Genomic DNA, 20848 nt, shown 5'->3' with positions numbered 1-20848 from the left:
ATGACAGTTTTTTCTAACAGTAACATTTTTTAATCACATTCCTTCTTCATTTATATTAGGTGGCATGTACTAGAAGGATGCATTCTCTATTAAATTCCTTTTATTAATATATTTCTTGTTTGTTTATGATCAGTGTGGGCTTGAAGATTCTTATTTTATTCAATGGACTATTATCCATTCTGACATTCATATTATATTGTCCCAGATTTGGTAAGTGGCAGTTTCTTTTGACATATCTCCATCTTTTTGGGAGCACTTCCTTACTTTCTGGGACAAAATAGATTTTCCATGCTCATCCTGTACTGCTCCTGCTCTGAATGAGCCATTTCTCCAAGAGCCTTGATTCCTTTTAGTGAGTAATGATATTTACCAACCAAGATTTGGTGCTAGGTGTGTTCATTGCTACGAGGGTATCATTGTGTCTAGGCCCTTTAGCAGGCTGTGTGTGTGTGTGTGCGTGTGTGTGTGTGTGTGTAAATGTGTAATTTATTTTAAAAAAAAATCATTATTTCACAATGGTGCCTTTAATTCCAGTCCAGACTCACTGGGTTCTTTCCTGTGTTTCCCGCTTCCACATTTTTACTTCCCTTCTCCAACAGTAAGAACCCTGGCTCTGACAACATCACCATATCTGCCAATTTACTCAGTTCTGTAATATATGCACATAGTTCCAGAATTACTCCACCCTTTCCCCTGTGAAAAACAAATCCACTGGAAGAGTTCAAGACTTGTTTATTGAAGTAGTTCTCTTTGTTTGTAGGCTAAAAATATATTATAGTATGTTCTTGAATTTAAAAGTTGTTTGGTTTCATTCTTTGTACAGCTGTTGTTGGGTTAGTCATTTGAAACACAATTAGATTCATTTGCTTTTATTTGTATTCAATTTTAGAGTTTTTTACCCTATTTTTATTGATTTAATTTTTTGAATATGTATAACATTAATATGATTCCAGAGTCAAAACTGTGAAGTCATTATTTTTGTCCTTTTCCTTTATCTCCGTTAGTATTGCTTTCCAGTCCCCTTTCTCTCTTAAACCCATTGGGACTGGACTCTGAGTTATCTCAACCCCTCCACTGAAACAGTTTGCCTGACACTAACAACTTCCACTTTGCCAAATCCAAGAATCAGTTTTCAGTCTTCATCTTGCTCAGACTGCAGCAGTATTTGACGTGTTGATCCCTCGCTCCTTGGCTCACTTGGCTTCCAGACGATGCCACCGAGAGTTCAGTTCTCCTCTCCCTCCCTGGCTGCCTCTGTGCAGCCCTGCCTTCTGCGCGTCTTCCATCCCTGACCAGTCCTGACGACCTTATTGCTGCCACCGCTTCAGCTCGCTTCTCTTATCTCACCTGGATGCTGCAGGTCTCTCCTGTTTGGCCTCTGGGCTTCCATCCTTGTCTCACTGTAGTACATTTTCCACACAGTAATCAAGGATGTTTTAAAAATGTAAGTCAGATCATGTCCCATCTCTGCCCCCAAATCAAAGCCTTTCCTTTTCATTCAGTGTAAAAGTCCAGAAAAGGGCCTGCAAAGCCCTGTACCATCGCCCTGGCCGCGCTCTCTCCTTACTTCTGCCGCCCCACCCTCTCCTGCTTCCCCTCCTGAGCTACTGACCCTGCAGTTTTTCTAGCATGCTCAGGCCGGCTCCTCCTTCAGGGGCTTTGCACTTTCTCTTCTCTCTGGTGTCCCTGATCCCTTCAGGCCTTGTCTCGAATGTCATCATATTAGCAAGGTGCTCTTTGACAGCTCTTTATGAAATAGCAAGGCACCCCTGCCTATCACTGACATTCCCTTTTCCCCTTACCCTGCGTTATTTTCCTCGGTTCTACCCACAACCATCTTGCATGTTATGTGTTTACCACCCATAACCATCTTAACCATCTTGCATGTTATATGTTTATTATTCTACCTTCCCTGTAGAAAGTAAGCCCTACAGGGGTGCATGGATCTTGTCTGTTATGTTTGTTGCTGTAGTGCTAGGATATAGATAACGTTTGGTGTATGGTGGACACGCAACACGTATTTTGAGAGAATGAAAAAATGAATGAGTGAGTCAGTGAATCCAGTGTTACAGTTGTGGAGAGTATGGCCCAGTGAGAGTAAGCAACTCATCTGTGACCATTTATGGAGTGAATGGCAGAGCTGGGATTTTAAATCAGGTCTCTGGACAAAAAACTTTTCCTACTAGAGCTACTTGTATTATAGTTGGCATCATATAGGTTATTTGATTTAAACTTCACAATGACCTTGGAAGCACAATGTGTTAGTTCAGTTTTATAGATGATGAACTGAGGCATAGAGATATAACCTTACCTATTTAAATAAATGGGCCTAGTGGTGAAGAATGCAGTCATTGGAGCTGGGCTGGCCAGATTAGAGCTCTGGCTTCCTACTTGTAAGCTGTGTACCTTGGGAAATTTACTTAATTCCTTGCCTTAGTTTCTTTTTTCACCTGTAAACTTAGCATTCTAATACCTAATTGGTGGAGTCTTTGTACGAATTAAATTATGGATGTGAAGCCTTGGATTGGCTCAATGCTGGGTGCATAGTTCTTATGTACTGAGTGCTTATTAGTATTTGTACTTGCTGTGAGTTGGGGCTTAATCCTCAGAACAGCCTGTTTTTCAGGTGAGGAACTTAGACTTAACAAATAAGAGTTTGTTGTTCAAAGTCACAACTGACTTGGTGGAACCAGGATTGGACTCTGTTCCTCTTGTCTTCATATGTACAAAATAGATGGTTTATGATGGCCCACAGAGTTCATTTAATTCCAGGATAGAACATGGGATAGTTTACCCATCTGGGCCTAGTGAATGTTTTCCCCCAGCTTTTCCAAAGGGCCCAGCAGCTTAGACCTGCCGTAGACTGGTTTTGCTAATACCAGTTCCCAGGACTTTTGAGGACCAGGGTATATAGGAGGACCTGACTTTTCCCAGCTTTATAAAAACCTACTTCCTTCTAGCTAAGGGTATTCTAAATAAGCTAGTTTTCATTTTATTAGTGGAGAAATATCTGGGTCCTCATGATAAAGCCGAATCTTCCAGGCCCAAGTCATTTTCTGTCAGCCTCTTCTTGAAGGCTCTCACTCTAGGCCCTAGGAAGTGGAGAGCTAAGAGAGGGTGCTTCTGGCACCAGCTGCTTTCCTTCCCTCATCCAGCCACTCCCCTTGATTTATTTTTTTAGTTATTTACCTTGACACGCCCATGGAGAGCCTACTTATTATTTGTGGGTTCTGCAGGCAGACGAAGCATTTTAGGCTTAGCAGATAACACAAACATAGAACTTGATTTTTTCCTACAAAAAGCATAAAAGTCCCAGAAACCTCACCACAGCTCCTTTTCTTAGGGACTAAAATGTAACACAGAGGTAGCTCTTTCTTGGATTCATATAAGGGGTCTGGCTCTTGAATTATGAAACAAGCTTATTGTAAAACAGTTTTATATTTGAGGCAGTCTCATAGCATGAGTTCTTAAAAATTTAAATATAGCCTTTAAAAAAATTAATACAAAGCAATACATGTTTACCGTGGAATAAAAGATAAGCAGATACTCCTATAATTGCATCACACAACAAAGCGTGAATACCCTGGAGTATATATGCCCAGACCTTTTTTATTCATATGTGTATTTTTTATAGAAATGGGACTATTTGCATCCTCTCCCTTTGTTCAGTTATAGATAATAAATACACATTGTAAGTTTTAGTGGCTGCAGGGCATTCTTTTGTGTAAATGTACCATAATTTATTTAATCATTCCCCATTAGATGAACATTCAGATTGTTCCCATTTTGGGGCTATTATAAAGAACACTGTATTGGAATCTTTGTGCATATCTTTGCTATTTCTTTAATAATGTTTGGTTGGTAGGCTCCAAGAATTAGGATGATAGTGTGGTTTCTTAATGCTTATAAGGGGACTCTCCCTTGGATCTGGAAACCTGCAAGTTTTTGTGAGTATGTACATTTTTCTGGGGTGAGGGTCTATAACTTAGATTCCCAAGAGGGCTGGGATCAAAATAGATCAGGAACTGGTGTTGCAGCCAGAGTTTCCACTGTATCCTTGTTCTTGGTGCCTCCCAAGAGCAGTTGTATGAATAAGGCAGGTGGTATTTTGTCTGCAGGTATTTTTGAGTAAGCTGTGTTTGACACTGGGAAAGGTACAAAGAAGACAGTTTGATCAGTGAGCTCACCACATGAACAAAGATAGGTCCTGGAATCCTTTGCCTTAGTTCTCTGCTGACAGAAGTGAACCTGAAACATTGGTTTCTTCTCAAAGCCTTCCAATCTGGAAGCGGCTTTTGCCAGGGGCCTTTGCCAGCCCACCACCCTCTGATGATGATGATGATGATAATGAAGAAGTTGAAGGAGAAACAATGAGGAAGTGAGAAAGACTGATCTTTATTGGGTGCTTGCAATATGCCAGGCAGGCATTGTTCTCAGCCTAAGAGGAAGTATTATTTATTATCTTCATTTATTAACAAATGAGGAACAGAGAGGTTAATTCACTTGGTCTAAGTTAGACAGGAGGTGGCAGAGTCTGAATTTGAGTCCATGTAGTTCACTTTCACTGTCTACCCTCCTAACCACCATGATATCATGTTTCTCACACTCCTATCAAATTGGATGCACTGGTCAAACATTTCTGTGGGCCAGACCTTGTATTTCCCCTCTTCCATGATTCCATTCAAACCATTATTTTTTTCTGTAAGACTTTTACTCCCTTTCCACTTAGAGAAATTCTGCCTATCCTCCAGGAAACTTTCTTTGTTCACCTGAAGTGGAAGCAAAATTTATTCTTTCCACCCCCTCCCACCCTCGGTTTGTTTATAGCTTGTGCTTGATATTCACATCTGAGTTTGTGATAGAGGCTGTCACAAGGGTGTTGGGTTGGAAAGAACAAGACCTTTGGAGTCAGACAGACTGGAGTTCAGATCCCAGCTTTGTGGGTCATTTATCCCTTGAAGGGCCAGATTTCCTTTATGGGGGAGAGCAGTACCTGTCTTATAGAGATATTTGTGAGGATGAAATGACATTATTTAAGCTTGTCCAACCTGTGGCCCACGGGCTGCATGCAGTCCAGGACGGCGTTGAATGTGGCACAATGCAAATTCGTAAACTTTCTTAAAACATTATGGATTTTTTTTTGTTTTTTAAGCTCATTGGCTATTGTTAGTGTATTTTATGTGTAGTCCAAGACACAGTGTGGCCCAGGGAAGCCAAAAGATTGGACACCCCTGATTTCTTTCATTTTTAAATTTTTGGCCAAACAAACCCAATAGACAGTCCTGATTTGAAGGGTGTCCTGCCTTGACAAATAGTGGGAGCTCAGGAAGATATGTCAACTAAAATTAAAATTGTAAATCCTACAGCTGGCTGAGTGGACCCTTCCCTCAGCTAAGGGAACCCAACAAAACCTGAAAAACTAATTCAGACCATGATGGCAAAGTGGGGGGCGGTCAGACATGCCTCATTATACTCTCCTCCCTTTGGAGTTGGCACACAACTGACCAGTATTAACATTAAAAGAGATCCTTAGGCTGACCAAACAGACTCTGTAGCAATAAGAAACCAAATTCTAACGTGACTCCATTATAGCATCACATGACAGATAGCAGGGCTCTGAAAGAAATCAAAGTATTTTACCCCAAAATATATTTCTTTGACATGTTTGAAATGGTCCTGAAATGCTGTCTCTTTTGGGGAACACTTACATTCTATAGAGAATCCCCTTCCCTTTTCAGGTCTTTTTCTGATCCTGAAGAGATTGGCTGAGAGTCCAGCACCTTTTAAGGATCTGAATAGGAAACATTTGCCTCTGAGGATGGCCATCTCTGGGACTTCATCCACATAAGAAAAACCTTGGTCTCCATAACCCCTTACCTTAACCCAGACACTCCTTTCTATTGATTCCAGGTCTTTAGATAATAGCTCTTTCAACCAAGTGCCAATCAGAAAAATGTTTGAATCTACCTATGACCTGGAAGCCCGCCACCCACTTTGAGTTGTCCTGCCTTTCCGGACCAGACCAGTGTATACCTCACATGTGTTGATTCATATCTTATGTCTCCCTAAAACATATAAAACCAAGCTGTAACCCAATCACCTTGGGCATATGTTCTCAGGACCTCCGGGGGCTATGTCACCTGTCATGATCCATAACCTTGGCAAAATAAACTTCAAAACTGGTTGAGATCTGTCTCAGATACTTTTTGGCTTACAGTGACAATAATAATAAGGGGGCATGCATGTTATGGTTAACAGAGTGATCCAGGCTTTCAGAGAAAATGGAGGGTTTTTCCTTCTAAGAATCCCTGGAATTGCCCTCCCTAGAGCCCCTTAAGTGTCTTCCCACCTTTATAAAGCAGTTCTTCCCTCCATCAAAGATACAGCTCCATTGCCGCCTCCCCTAAATGTTCCTTGGTGGTCCGGGCCAGATTCTGTTTGTCTCCTCTGTGTGCCTTCCCACAGCATCCATTGCGGCCCCTTATCACAGCACTGTAGTGCAGTTGTCTTTTGGGTCCACCCTTTCCACTCAGGTGAACTTACTGAGGATAGGGTGGCTCCTCATTAATCTCTGTATCCTCAGTGTCTGGCACAGGAACCTGGGTGGAGCACTGTACATATTAAAATAGAATTAGTTTCTACCAATTACTAGAGAAGTGGAAAGGAAGAAACATCTGGGTCATGTAGGAGATGCCAGGCTATGGGATTTGAAGTTAAGTCTGTAGGACTGATGGATTTTGAGCTGGGAAGTACTGTTTCAAAAGAGGCTTCTTAAGCACTGTACAGAATGGATCAGTGCAGAGAGGAAACTGAAGTTGGGTCAACCAGTTATAAGTTTGTCTGGCATAATAGTCTTCTCTTGCTTGTTCAGTTATGAATGGGATAACTTGATTTTTTTATTTGAAAAGATGAAGTCCTTCTATTGCCTCACACTACACAACTCTTAGGCGTAGCAACAAGATTTGCCTGAGAGATGGGAGCAGCATTTTCATGACATGCATCCTAAGCTTTTGAATAGCCAGACAGATGGTACCCTGTTACCTGTGTGAGGGCAGTTTCCACCAAGAAATTCAATGCATTAGTTGTTGTGATCTCCCTGTGAATCCTACAGTAACTATTTGTCACTTGGTTTTAAAGCATTCTGTTATAATAATAGGGGAACGGGTGGAATACAGTTGTTGTTGAGTTGTTGCAAGCTCCTCGAGGGTCTCTTATTTGAAGGGGAAACTCATGCTGCTGGTGGCATCAGGGCACATCCTGGTGTGGTCATGGGTTTGATTAGGAATGGAGGAGAGATTTTTGATGGGTCTAATATCTGGAGACCTGGAATGCTTAAAGCCTGCCCCAAAGCAAGGGTCCCCACCCTGTGAAGTTCCTGAGGAAGATATACAACTAAAGAACAATGTGAATGTGGCCAGGTGCGGTGGCTCACGCCTCTAATCCTAGCACTTGGGGAGGTCAAGGCAGGTGGATCACGTGAGGCCAGGAGTTCGAGACGAGCCTGGCCAGCACGGCGAAACCCCGTCTCTACTAAAAATACAAAAAAATTAGCTGAGCGTGGTGGTGTGTGTCTGTAGTTCCAGCTCCTCAGGAGGCTGAGGCATGAGAATTGCTTGAACCCAGGAGGCAGAGGTTGCAATAAGTTGAGATTGTGTCACTGTACTCCAGCCTGGGCAACAGAGCAAGACTTCATTTCAAAAAAAAAAAAGAACCTTGAGAATGTGAAGCAGAATGTCATGTTACTTTGTTTGCCTGGCTAGTACCTGAGTAAGTCTTAAGCTTTTTCGGAGGCTGGGCTGGCACTGATGGTCCATTCTCAGGGTCTGTAGGGTCAGTGTTATCTGCTGAATGTTGGTAAGCAGTCCAGTGCAGGTATGAGATGAAAAATGTTGACTAAGCTGTTCTTTTAACACACAGTTGTCCCTGCCCATTAGGGATGGTCTTACAAGCTGGTTCTTCCAGTAAAGGTCTTGAAATCTGACTCAGTCAGGTGTGGATTTCCCCCTTGAAGAGGATTGTAGAGGACAGAAATGTGGAGTCTTGAGAGCATCCACTGATGAAGGCCTGTCAACCTCTGTCTACCTTTCAGGAAGCCAAAATAGCATGCCATTTTTGGCCAGGATGTAACTAAGAGGCATAGGTTTGTGATTGAAGTAGCTATAAGGATATCTCCATCTCTCTTGCTTAACTATAAAATGTAGTAAAGTAAAGGAGAGTGTGATCAGACAAAGGGAGAGTTGAAACATTAAATCTCCTGGATTTCCACTTCTTTGCTTTAAAACAGAGGTACTAACGCCATGTTCATAGGATCATTGTGAGGCCTGAAGGAGATAGTAGGTATTAAACAGCCATACTCAGGCCCTGGTGCCTGGTCACTCAGGCCTGTGTGACTCCTTTCTGATGGTGACAGTGCCCTGCCGTGGTAGGTGACTTTCTATCACTTAGCATGTTGCACTGACTCTTGGTGCCCAGGTGGCTGGCCTGGTGGGTGATAGAGAACCTGGATGACCATACCAGCCAGCCGTGTGAGTTTGTAGGTAGAAACTTCTAGACTTAAAGCAAATGTGCAAGGATTCAGTGATCTTTTCCTCTGTACTGTGGTGTTTGAGAACTTTTAGGAATAGTTTTGAAAATTGCATGTGTGGGTGCAGTTTAATTATAGTCTCATTTTTCAAGTACAACTATAGAAGAGTTTGTTTTTTTCTTTAGCCACGCATCAGTTTCTTCAAAGAGCTCATCCCAGCCTGCAATTTCCAGGGTTCTGAAGTATTTTTAAAATAAAGTTGTTAGTCTCTTTGAAATCTAGGCTCATGTGCTTCCTTTCAAACAGCAAATGATGACATGCAGGAAGAGAGCAGAGCATCTTTTGCCCAGCTACATTCTGAGCTTTATTTTGTTTTCTTTTGTCACTTTTTAAAAATCATTTCCCCTGCTGTAGACAGTGGGTTTTTCAACTGTACTCATGTACTCCTTTCCCTAGTTTTAATCCTACTTCTGAGACCCTTCCTAAGGAAATAATTAAAATGCAGATAAAGCTGTATGCACAAAGATGCTTATTTTATTTGTTTATAAAAGTGAAAATTTGGAAATGACCTAAATGTCAAATAGAGAACTGGCAAAATTGCGGTAATGCACGCCTACAGTGGAATATTAGCGCAGGCATTAAAAATGATGTTTCGGAAGCAAATTTGGTAAGAGAAATGGCTATAATAATAATATACTAAGTGAAAAAATTATGTTGTAATATGGTATCTTCCATGCCAAAATGCATGAAAAAAAGAATGGAAAGAAATCCAGTAACTTGGCTGTGGGAGTGCCAGGATATTGATCTTTTTTTGATTCTGTTACCCATTTTCCGTAATAAGCATATATTCTGTTAGTATCAGAGTTTGAGAGAAAGAAAAACCTGCACCAGCAATACCTTGTGATTGCTTTTTAGATTCAGTGCTGTCACCTAGAACTAGTGTCAATGCAGTGATAAAGGAGAAGTCTATAGTCTGAATTGTACTCTTGGTAATCCTACTTTAAATATCCAGGATTGTTATAGAGCGTTTAAACAAGTGGAATAGTGCTTCTGCAAATGTATGAGCAGGAAATTATTAGGGAACACTTAAAAACATTTTTTTCTCCTTCTTTCTTGATGTGATTTCTGCTTCCAGGAAAATCAGTTGGAGTGGAAATGAACACCCAGAATGAACTGATGGAGAGGTGAGTGTGTAACATTTGTTAAGAAGACTTCCCAGGACTTTCTAGGTCTGATTTACCTGCCAGCTTTTAAAATATTTTGGCTCCTTCCCATTCTGTTTCCTGCTTCTTGTAAATAAGGTACAAACATCTATGGAACTGACAAATGGCCATACAAAACCAAGAGCTCATGCCATATGTCCTGTTGCTTTCATTCATTCATTTCAGGTTACTTGTGTCATTTCTATCAGGTGATTTGAACCAGATGACATATTTGTTGGCTCCCAGATACCTGCAAGATAAACTCCAGACTCCTTAGCCTGGCATTTGAGGCCCTTCTCATTCTGACCCCAACTCTCTTCTCCCCTGCCCATTCTCCTTGCTTCCCTTCCCCTGATGTACCCCATGTTTTAGTCCTATGTGGCTTTGTATTATTCTCCACACCATGGCTGTGCACTCCACCTTTTTCCTCTTGAAGTTTGAAAATCATTCTTCAGAGTCCATTCAAATGTAAATGAAGCTGGTTCTCCCCAGTACCCTCCCTCTCCACCACATCCCAGCGTCAGTGATTCTTGCCATAGCACTTGGACATAATTACATTACAGCATTTACCACATGGTATTGTAATGCTTTCTACATTTATCTTTCTATTCCCAGAATTCCTTGGAAGAGGAAAGGAGCTAGCTAGTGTTCACTAGGTATTGGTGTGTGTCAGCTGCTGCTGTAGGCATTTCACATTTACTAGTTCTCACCATATAAAGTTTGAAGTAACCATTTTAGGATGAGGAAGCTGTGGGTCAGAGTTGCATATTTGCCGTTATGAAGCAGAGCTAGGATTTGAACTTGAATCTGTCACACTCGATCCAATGCATGTCCTCTTCCTGTTATTCCGCATTGTCTTTTGAGGGCAAAGCCTATGTCTTGAATATCTCTACCTGCTCCAGCTCCAAGTTGCTGGCATGTAGTTGGAGTTCAGAAAATATTCTTGGAATACATGAATTGTATAATTTCTTAGCTTGTCTCTATGGCCAACTGAAAATGCCAAGGTCTTGCCCTCCTTTATTTAGTTGTTAAAGATTCTGAATGCTATTAATGTTGCTGTGTACTTTCCTCTTCTTTAAAGATGTGGTCCTTTGGGCTTCTGGGAATAAAATAGAGACCAGTCTAGGGTGCAGACTTGTAGATTTTATTGGCATCACGAAGGGCATTTGCATCATTAGAACGAGTAGGCAGAGAGGTATCCCAGCTCACAGGAGGACGTTTTAATCAGGGCTTTTGCAAATTTAAAAGAAATACTCTTCTCCCACTGCAGTATTGTCAAAGATCCCTCCCAGTTCAATCCTCCACTTCCATTCTTACAATAGTAGATCACATCCCACTGGCATGCTTTAGAGAGGGCAAGGAAGGCTTCCCAGAGTGGGGCCATTCTTAGCTGAGATCTAAAGGGTGAGAGTTGAAGGGGCTGGGGGCTGTCAGGAGAGTGTCCAAGCCTGAGGCAAAGGAGACACGGTCCCTTTGAGGGTCAAAGCTGGAGAGGCAGGCTGGGTCTTGTTGGGCTGGTCCTCAAATGTTGTGTTAAAAGTCCAAACTCTATTCTGTAGGAAGTAGGGAGTCTTTGAAGGAAGGTAAGCTAGGACTAGACATGATCACATTGGCCATTTAGGAAGACTGCTGGGGTTGCTTGCAGAAGGAGTTGGAGTGAGGGATGGAACCTCTTTTAGCCTCTTCAACCAATGTGCCACTCCTTTTCATTTCTGACAGATTTGTTTTTTTCCTTCTGTTCTGCCTCTCTCAACTGTAGCTTAACACGGGCCACTTCTAAGTCAATTAAGTGGGTGCCCTTGGCCCATGCTGTACTTCTGCAAGCCAGCAGCAAGCCTGTGCATCCATCACACTGTCTGGGCAAAGTTGCATCAGGTGTTTACCTGTCAATTAATGCATTGCAGCCTTGGAGTCTTTGCTGTTGTCTGAGCTCATGAATAATAAGACTGTGGCTGTTGACAAGAAGTAATAGGCAAATGTGAGAGAAAAAAGAGCATCAATTAAGGAGTTTATCTCTAATGGAGATTCATGTGGGCTTTTCACAGCATTTGTTTTTTTTTTTTTTTTTTCTCATGGCTTAGGTGGTCCTTGGGAAATACAGGTTAATAACCAGATGATTGCTAGAATAATGATATTGAAACCTGCTTGGGAACCATGAGAGTTTTGAGATTTTTAAATCCATAGGCCACCTCATGGTTTTGGGCTGGGCTCTCACATTCTCCTGGGGCCTTGGAGCCAGGCAGGCCTGGTTGAAGTCTAAACTGTGCCTCTGACCAAGCCGTGAGACAATGGGCCAGTTTATGATGGGCCCTAGTTCCCCCACTCTAAATGAGGATAGTAATCCCTACCTCAAAGGGTTTCTGTGAGGCCCAACTAAAATCTCAAATGCTTGGTATAGAGAGATTGTTTGGTAAACAGCTGCCGTTGACTCAAGTCCTCTTGGGTCCCTCCCCTGTAAACCAGGCTGTGGGACAGGCACAATCCCCTGCTTCCCCTTGTTGGCTCCAAAGTCAAGCCCACTGAGCCTTTCTTGCTTTTAGAATGTCATTGCTTAATGCTGTAGGGAAATAAAAGGTCTGACTGAAGTTGCAAACATGGGGGAGTTACTAAGAGTAAAGTAATCCTAAGTATTCATAAGTCATAGTCCTGGCTTGGGGTTTTAGCATGGGAGATGATTTATCTTTCAATCTCAATGGTTAAGGATTGAGGAAGACAACTTAACCTGCCAACTTCTTCTACCTGAATCTCCTGAGCCTTCAGCCTCTCATGCGCTCTCTGATTATGAAACTTCTGAAAAGTCCTTCTTCTCACAAGACCAGAAGCAAGATAATGAGACAGAGAAGACTTCAGTTATGGTGAACAATTTTTCTCAAGGTAAGCTAAGCCTCATTAAGCATTTTAAACATGGCCTGATTAAAACAATAATTTGCCATCTTACCTTAGTAAGCAGAGTGTGGTGACATTTGAATATTTCTCTGATGAAAGGAGATCCCATTAGGGCCAATGCTGGTCATTCAGAGTATCATTTATCACTAGAGAAAGCTATGGTTGTTGAAAGTGTTGGCGATTGGGGAAAAGTCATTTTTATTTTTTAAATGACGACTTAGTATGTGACTTGCCATTTCCTGCAGGCTGTGTGTCACTGAACTTGTATGTCAGTGCAGATTTGGTTAATTTCCTGTTGTTTCTTTCAAACTCATCCTAAGACAGGGTCAGTTCAGACTTTTCTGCTTTGAGTTGCCTGAGAGTATCTAGCCCCCTATTCTGATATTTTTATATAAATACAACATTTGTGATTGTAGGAATCTACTTTGTTTTCCTTTAGTGTGACCCATGGCCCATTGGATCAGGCCTTTTGTCTTAGTCTATTTGGATTGTTGTAACAGAACGCCACAGAATGGGTAACTTATAAACAGCAGAAACTTATTTCTTACAGTTCTGAAGGCTAGGAAGTCCAAGATCAGGGTACAGCCAGCATGGTGAGGGCCTTCTTCCAGGTTGCAGGCTGCCATTTTCTGGTTGTGTCCTCACATGGAAGAAGGAAGGTGAGAGACCTGGGGTCTGTTTTATGAGGGCACTGATCTCACTGTGAGGGCTCTACCCTCATGGTCCTATCATCTCCCAAAGCCCCCACTTCCTAATACCATTACATTGGACTTAGAGCTTCAACATAGGAATTTTGGAGACACAAGCATTCAGTCCATAACACCTTTGTTCTGCCTCCGACCATGGACTGAGTTAGCAGGTGAAAATTTTCACAGCGGCCCCATGCAGTGTGTAAAAGAGATAAGTGTGGTGCCTTTGTCCCGTGATGGCCTCTGAGTCTTCTTGAGGACACTCAGGACTCAGAGGAGCCCAGTTTGAAGACAGAAGACATACCTAGAGTGTGAAGTCCATATTGTTGGCGTAACTGAGGTATCAGCTGGGGTCCTCCAGCAGCGTCATCTAGACCTAGTTTCTTTGGATTTCTGGCTGTATCTCTCTGCAGTTTTTGTGAGTTTCTGAGTACTTGGTTTTTCTTGGTCATTTCTGGCTCTGCATTCTGCCTTTCCCAAATTTAGGTCACACCAAAAATTATTTCCCTGTCCCTAGTGCCACTTCTTCTGTATTGTATCCATTCAATGTGTAACTCAGTGATTTTCCAAGAATCCCCAGAGATCACTCCTACGAGGACTTTGTGCAGACTTGATTGAGGAAGCAGAAGGAAAGTGGTGTTTACAATGCAGCAACCCAAATTATTTAAACAGGAACTCTTGAGATCCCTATTCTTTTCACTAGGCAGTTCCCTCTGCTCCCTCTTGGCTGCCCCTCTTTTTCCACCCTTCGCCCTGTCCACCACCCCAACCTTGTTCTGTTTCTAATGTAGAACCTTTTAGGCATTTCTTCTGTTTCTTAGTCCTCTGTGGACCCATGACCTTGGGCTTATGATGCCCTCTTGTGGGTTACCTGAACTGGGGCAGTGCTCCCTGGAGCCATCCCAGTAAGCCCACCATCATCTTTTTTGGTGTGTCTTCAGCCGTTTGCTCTCTGCATCTAGTTTTTCTTTTGTCTTTTGTCATATTTATGATTTGGTAGACAGATAATTTAGTATTTTTCTCACTTAACATTCTGTCATAAACTTTCCGACATGTTGTTATATAACATCATTTTTAGTGGCTTTAGAATAGTCCATTGAGTGGCTGAATTGCAGTTTTCCTTCTGTTCCCCTGTCGCTGAACATTTTTAAGTCATTTCCAGATTTCACAATTGTAAACAATGCTGCAGGGGATATCTGTGAACATGAAGCTTTTCCCTTATTTGGGGGCTTTTCTTAATGCAGATTCTATAAATTGGAACTGCTAGGCAAGAGATACACACTTTTTTTTGTGGTTGCTTATTGGATTTATGTTTTTAAAAAATTAGCATTTGTCAAAAGGGCATTATTCTAAGAGAGAGATTTTTCTCCCATTTTGTAAAGGCTAGTGTAGTGTTTCCTTCTCTTCAGTTTGGCTGCATAATTAATAAGTGGTGTCCAGTTCAACTGGGAATGTTTCCTTAAGCCCAAGTGATGATTCCGCCTCCTGGCTAAAGACTCAGTGGAAGATGGCATGTTTTGATTGCTGCTAAGCATTTATGTCCCCTTCTCACAGTCATGAGTGTGTGACTTGGATAAACCAGCAAGGAAGGTTGCAGTCAAACAGAAAAGTTCCTGACTGACTCCGACCTGACTAGCTGCTGGAAGAAGATTTGCAGGGCACCAAGGCAGGAGCAGGGAGGTACAGTGCCACGGGTGCCAGAAGTTTAAGGAGTGGGGAGGTGCAGTGCTGTGGGTGCCCGGAGTTTAAGGAGCGCGGAGGTGCAATGCCTGGGCGCCCAGAGTTTAAGGCGCGCAGAGGTGCAGTGCCGTGGGCGCCAGGAGTTGAAGGAGCCCGAAGGTGCAGTGCCGTGGGCACCAGTAGTTTAAGGAGTGGGGAGGTGCAGTGCCGTGGGCACCAGCAGTTTAAGGAGTGGGGAGGTGCAGTGCCGTGGGCACCAGTAGTTTAAGGAGTGGGGAGGTGCAGTGCCGTGGGCACCAGCAGTTTAAGGAGTGGGGAGGTGCAGTGCCGTGGGCACCAGTAGTTTAAGGAGTGGGGAGGTGCAGTGCCGTGGGCACCAGTAGTTTAAGGAGCGTGGAGATGCAGTGCTGTGAGTGCCAGTAGCTTTTTGCAGGCAAGAGTCCTTCCGTGCTGTCGTGCAGCGAGAGCTACAACATTGCATCAAATTACTTGCCACTCTTCTGGCATTAGCAGGAGATAGCTGAAGGTCTGGGAATTAAGTCATCTCATAAACATTCAAATTCATGGTAAAATTACTATTTAATTAGGAAAAGATCTGTAACATTGTGCTACTTTTAAATGAAAGTCATTTTGGAGGAATTAAAACTGGGTCATAACATTAGTGTAATGTTTTAAAACAAACATTACTAAGATATACTGAGTATACCCTAATTGATAAATTAAAGACATTAGTTTTGCCTTTGGATACTTAATGTGATGATGCTTTAAACACTGACTCTAGAAACCTACCCCTGGATTGGAATTGTGCTTTCTTCTTTCTTTGTTAAAGTGAGATGTGGCAGACTGAACAAATACATGCTCATTTTGGAAATTTTAAAATGTTATATATTAGTAAGTATTCTGTTAAAATGTAATATAGAATTTTTGAAAAAATCTAAAATCTGCCACCTAAAGGCAACTGCTATTAATATTTAGATGTATTTCCTTCTTTCACATATTTGTGTCTTTCCTTGTCTGTATAGATTTTTAAGTAGAGTTCTGTGATATTGTGAAGTATATATTTAGTCTTCCTGGCAGTATCCTTCATAATGAACCAGTAAACATCAGCAAATGTTTCCCTGAGTTTTTGAGCTGGTCTAACAAATTAATCCAACCCCAGGAGGCGGGTGAGGGAACCAAATTTTTAGTCAGTTGGTCGGAGGCACGGGTGAAACAATTGGGGGCTTGCGATTGGCATCAGAAGTTGTTGGAGGGGGCAGTCTTGGGACTGAGCCTCAACCTGTGGATCTGACGCTATCTTCAGGTCCAACTGAATTAGAGGACACCCGGCTGGTGTCTGCTGCAGAACTGTTTGCCTAGTCTGTGGGGGAAAAAACCCTCACATTTGGTCACAGAAGTCTTCTGTGTTGATTGTTGAGTGAGTGTATGGGAGAAACTGAATTTTTTTTTTCTATAAGTTGTGATTATGTTATCAATCTTGGATTTAAGATTTAGTATAATGTATTTTTTATGATATATAGTCTTCATAACATAGTTTTAATAGCTATGTAATACTGCATCATCATGAATGTACTACAGTTACATTTGGAGTTACTTCAGTTCTTATGGTTACATCCAGTGCTAAGGTGAACCTTTTCCTCCATTCTGGCAAATGCTTGTCAGCATCTCTGGTGGTCTCTTTAAATAGAGTCCTAAGAGTTGAATTATTTGGTAAAAGACATTGAAAAATAACTTTTCTAAGGCTAATTATAGAAGTAGCCCCAAAAGGTCATACACATTTATACTCATGCTAATCAGATGTTCTCTTGAGATCACTTTTCTTATTACCATTCTCACTAGCATTGTTTTGCTTTATTTAAGTCTTAAATTAGTAATGATAAATGGATAACATATTCCTTTCAAAAAATTAGTGTCAAAAATATCTGGATTCATTATGAAGGTAGTTTAATCAACTCTCAGGCAATTCAAGCAGACTTGAAAGCGATCTGTTAGTTTCACCATAAGGAAGATTTTAAATTAATATTTGATATTTAGAAGAATAAAAGGCTACATTAGAGTTAGCATTAAAATTGTATGGAATATAATTTTTTCTGTGTGGTGTAAAATATCTTCCTCATGGAGGGCTGCAGAGAATCATTATAGAAGTGTGTCTGTGGGCTGTGGGAAATAGCTCACCCTCCCCATGCCTAGGAAAGAATTGCCAGTTGCTAACCATCTTAATACATCCAATACTGTTTGGAATTTCAGGATCCCTGCATAATCCATAAATTATTCAATTTGTTGGGGGCTCAGACTTTAAATTAAAAATTGCTTCCTTCCTGTAGACTTATTAATGGAACACATACAGGAAATTCGAACTTTGAGAAAGCGTTTAGAAGAATCTATTAAAACAAATGAGAAGCTACGGAAACAGTTGGAACGGCAAGGATCTGAATTTGATCAAGGTAAGGAAAGACCTTCCTAGAGGACTGTACATGTCTGTGAGTGCTTCACTGTGACACATTTGCCTGAGTAAGCATCTGTGTACAAAGCAGGTGCTTGATAAATGTTCATTTCTCCATCTCGGAGAAGTCTGCCAGCCTCTGGCATCCTGAATTGTGACTGGCATCTCATTTAACTTTGGAAGCTGGAGAGAAATAGATAGGAATTTTAAGATAAAACAAAGCAATATATTGTCTTTTCATCTATAACGGATTATAAAAATATCAGCATTTTAGCAATCTGGTAAATTTCACATGCCAGTCTAAAGATCACACGTATTGCTGCATAAACACAGTTAGCTCCGAATAGAGTGATCGTCCACGAAGAACTTAAAAATATTCTCCCCCACCCCCGCACACGGCATAGGTAAGACATTTACATGCTTCAAAAATTAAAAACCTCCATTCTTTACCCATTAACCCTGTTTTCCTTTCCTTCTTCTCCACTTTTTTCTTGTTTTTCTTCTGTATCCTTAACAGTGTTTTTTAAAATGCAAATACCAGCATATATTCTTACTCTTCTCTTCATCCCAAAGGTAACATGCTCTATATCCATGATTCTATCCATTTGTCATGGAGCAGTAAATCTTGGACATCTTTCCTTATTGCTCTAGAGAGAGTTCCTCATTCCGTAAAGCATGTATCTTGAAAGCCGCTTGGCACACTCAGAAAAGCCCGAGTTTGTCTGGTTGAACTGGCCGGAGTGTGGACCCTGCTGTCCCATTTATTAGCTTTGTGACTTTGAGCAATATGCTCATCTCTCCCAGTCTTAATTGTTTCATAGAACAGGGTCATTGCGAGATTAAATGAGGCAATGTTATGAGTAGGGCCTTGCTCAGTGCCTCACTCAGTAAATGGTTGCCTTTATCATCATTATCAATTTTATTTTACTATTTTATTCTGTATAACATTGCAAAGCTCTGCAATGGGCAGGGACTCTAATGTCATTCCCATTTTTAGAGATGGTAGAATTGAGTTCTGGAACGATAGTGCTCCATGGCAGCAGCACCCGAGTCCTTGGACCCTTGTCCAGGTCTCATTTTTCTCTAGCCATCATAGCTACCAGCCGGGAGGGACATCTTTCCCAAGTACTGTGCATGCCGCAGCTTGCAAGGGAAACCGAATGGCTCCATCTCGCCCTCTCCCTCCCTCCTCCCTCCCTCCTCTGGCTCACTGCGCCCATTTCCTGCATCTACCCCCCTCACCCTCAGGGAAATTGATTGATCTGAGTTATTAGTTGTATCAAACACAGGAAAGAAATACACGCCTGGGCCCTTCACATTCACTCTTGGTAATGCCTGAATTAGATTCATTCTGTTTTACATTTTCCCTGGCAAATCCAATTATAGAATTATTTGGGGGCTTAAATGGCCACCAGCTACAATGGAGCAGACAATTGCTCTGGAGAGTAATTCACTCTGACGGGAAGGTTTACAAAAGCATTCATAAAGTATTTACACTGGTGGAAAGACATGCTGTTCTCACCATGTTGTCACAATGTCTGAAAAGACAAAGGAATAAAAGTGGCTCCGCCTCCCCCTGCTGTGAAATGTTTACCTTGGGGAGCAGGCCTGAGAAAGGTATGGCTTCTTACTATATCGAGGTGGAATACTGTTAAAAACCGACCTCTCCTGTGTTAGAGCTTCCAGCTTATCACCAGTTGTACAGGCTGATAGTAATGACCCTCAGAGGAAAGACTGGCCTCCTAGCATCGGAAGTGGACCTCGCTAGCTCAGGTTTAGGCCGGTCAGGAACTGTTCTTTGGCCTATTTCTTTGCCAAGAAATACTGCCTCCAAAGCTACCACCTTAGCTTTGGTCGTGGTAGACTTCTGTAGATTTTTTCCTGCTTGTTCACATTACTTTTCGGTGCTGTTTTGGCTCCAGTCTATCATTAATTCTTTTAGTAATACAAATGGTAATAGCAGTAACAATAACATCAATCATTTTTATTGAGTTAATGGAGACTTAGGGAAGTGATGCGATTTGCCTGAGGTCATGCAGCTATTAAGAAGCCAGAGCCATGATTCAAACCCAGGTGTCTCTGAAAAGATACCAGAGTTCGCAGGGGAGAGTGGAGGAAGATGGTGGGGAGAGACATAGTGAGTAAAACAATTAGATAACATTGCAGTAAGTGAATCATTAACATGAGAAAAAGATAGTGCTGTAGAGTGGAAGGACTGTCAGCTCCTTGGAGAACTGATGCCGTACCTTCCCTACAAGGAGTTTGAATAGGATAGGTATTCAGTTGTATGCCAGGATGCTTTCAGCTGCAGACAACAGAATGGGAGTAGCAACTGATGGTAACAACAGGGATTTGTGTTTTCTCACGTAACAAGAAACCCAGAGGCAGGGAGTTCCAAGGCAAGTTTATAGCTCAGTGACAGCAGAGTTTGGGTTAGTATCTGTGATGATTGCAGTAGTTACAAGCATTCCACAGACAGTGTCCAGTAGTTACAACCATTCCACAGACAGTGTCCAGAGCATGGGAAAGAAGAAGGTGGGGCTTTTTCCTGTCCTCTTTTCACCCTGGTGGAAAATCTTTCCCAGAAGCCCCCAGCAGACTTCCTGTCAGGCCCAATTGGCCAGAGGTGGCACGTGACCATGTCCTCACTGCAGGGTGGCTAGGAAAGCGGGAATCTGGCATTTTGGCTCTGTGGTGTAGTAAGTGGACTCCATGAGTGTGGAGGACAGGGAGGGAAGCATCTGCCTGCCGCATAGAGAAGGCACCTTGCACACAGTAGGCGCTTTCCTGAGGGTGGCCGTGAATGTGAATGTTATCTATGAAACAGAGGTATCCAGACTGAGAAGTTGGCCCTTGTGTTTTGTTTTGTGATTGTCTTTTGCCATGGTGGGCCATCAGGTGTTTTTGAGTAGAGAGTAACTTAAATGGACTTTGTTTAGGATAATAACCCCATTGGCAGAATAGCAGGGAGGCAAGGTTAGAGAGCAAAGTGATAAGGCCTGAACTTTAGGACAGAAAAGAGGAGGCCAGTGTCGGAAGCATTTTGGAGGAAGCAGCAGCAGTCGTGATTGCTTGATTGGGCAGTGGAAGAGAAAGGGGTTTAGGATGGCTCCCACCTTTCTAGCTTAGGTTAGGGATTGTAGTGATACCATCTCCTGAGGCAGGAAACGGGTGAGAGAGAGCAGGTTTGGAAGGATAAAGAGTTCAGCTTTGGTTCTGTGGACTGAGTGACAGAGCTGCCTCAGTGGTGAGGCCCGGCAGGCAGCTGGATATGAATTTTGACCTTGGGAAAGACATCTGTGAAGGTGAAGACTCTCACTCACTCACCCCACTCCTGGCCCACGTCTTCTGCTTTGTTCTCCCTTAGGTAAGATGTGGGGGAGCCCTTCCTGCCCCCTCTTTCAAGCTTACTCTCATTTTTCTT

General features: G+C 42.2%; 1 protein-coding gene across 4 annotated transcripts in view; it reads left to right on the top strand.

Moving 5' to 3' along the window:
- Window positions 1-20848, top strand: part of CDK5RAP2 (CDK5 regulatory subunit associated protein 2) — a 186914-nt gene that overhangs the window by 143109 nt on the left and 22957 nt on the right. For 3 of the 4 annotated variants that reach the window (XM_030817712.1, XM_030817709.1, XM_030817711.1), the window contains 3 exons: window positions 9660-9708; window positions 12428-12600; window positions 17306-17425. In XM_030817712.1, the coding sequence (XP_030673572.1) occupies window positions 9660-9708; window positions 12428-12600; window positions 17306-17425 (342 nt within the window). The remainder of the gene's footprint in view (window positions 1-9659; window positions 9709-12427; window positions 12601-17305; window positions 17426-20848) is intronic. The other variant, XM_030817710.1, reaches the window with a different exon arrangement.

This window comes from Nomascus leucogenys, chromosome 8 (assembly GCF_006542625.1).
Source record: "Nomascus leucogenys isolate Asia chromosome 8, Asia_NLE_v1, whole genome shotgun sequence".
Taxonomy (NCBI): Eukaryota; Metazoa; Chordata; class Mammalia; order Primates; family Hylobatidae; genus Nomascus; species Nomascus leucogenys.
Note: the sequence above shows the minus strand (reverse complement) of the source record. Positions and strands in the feature narration are given on the sequence as shown.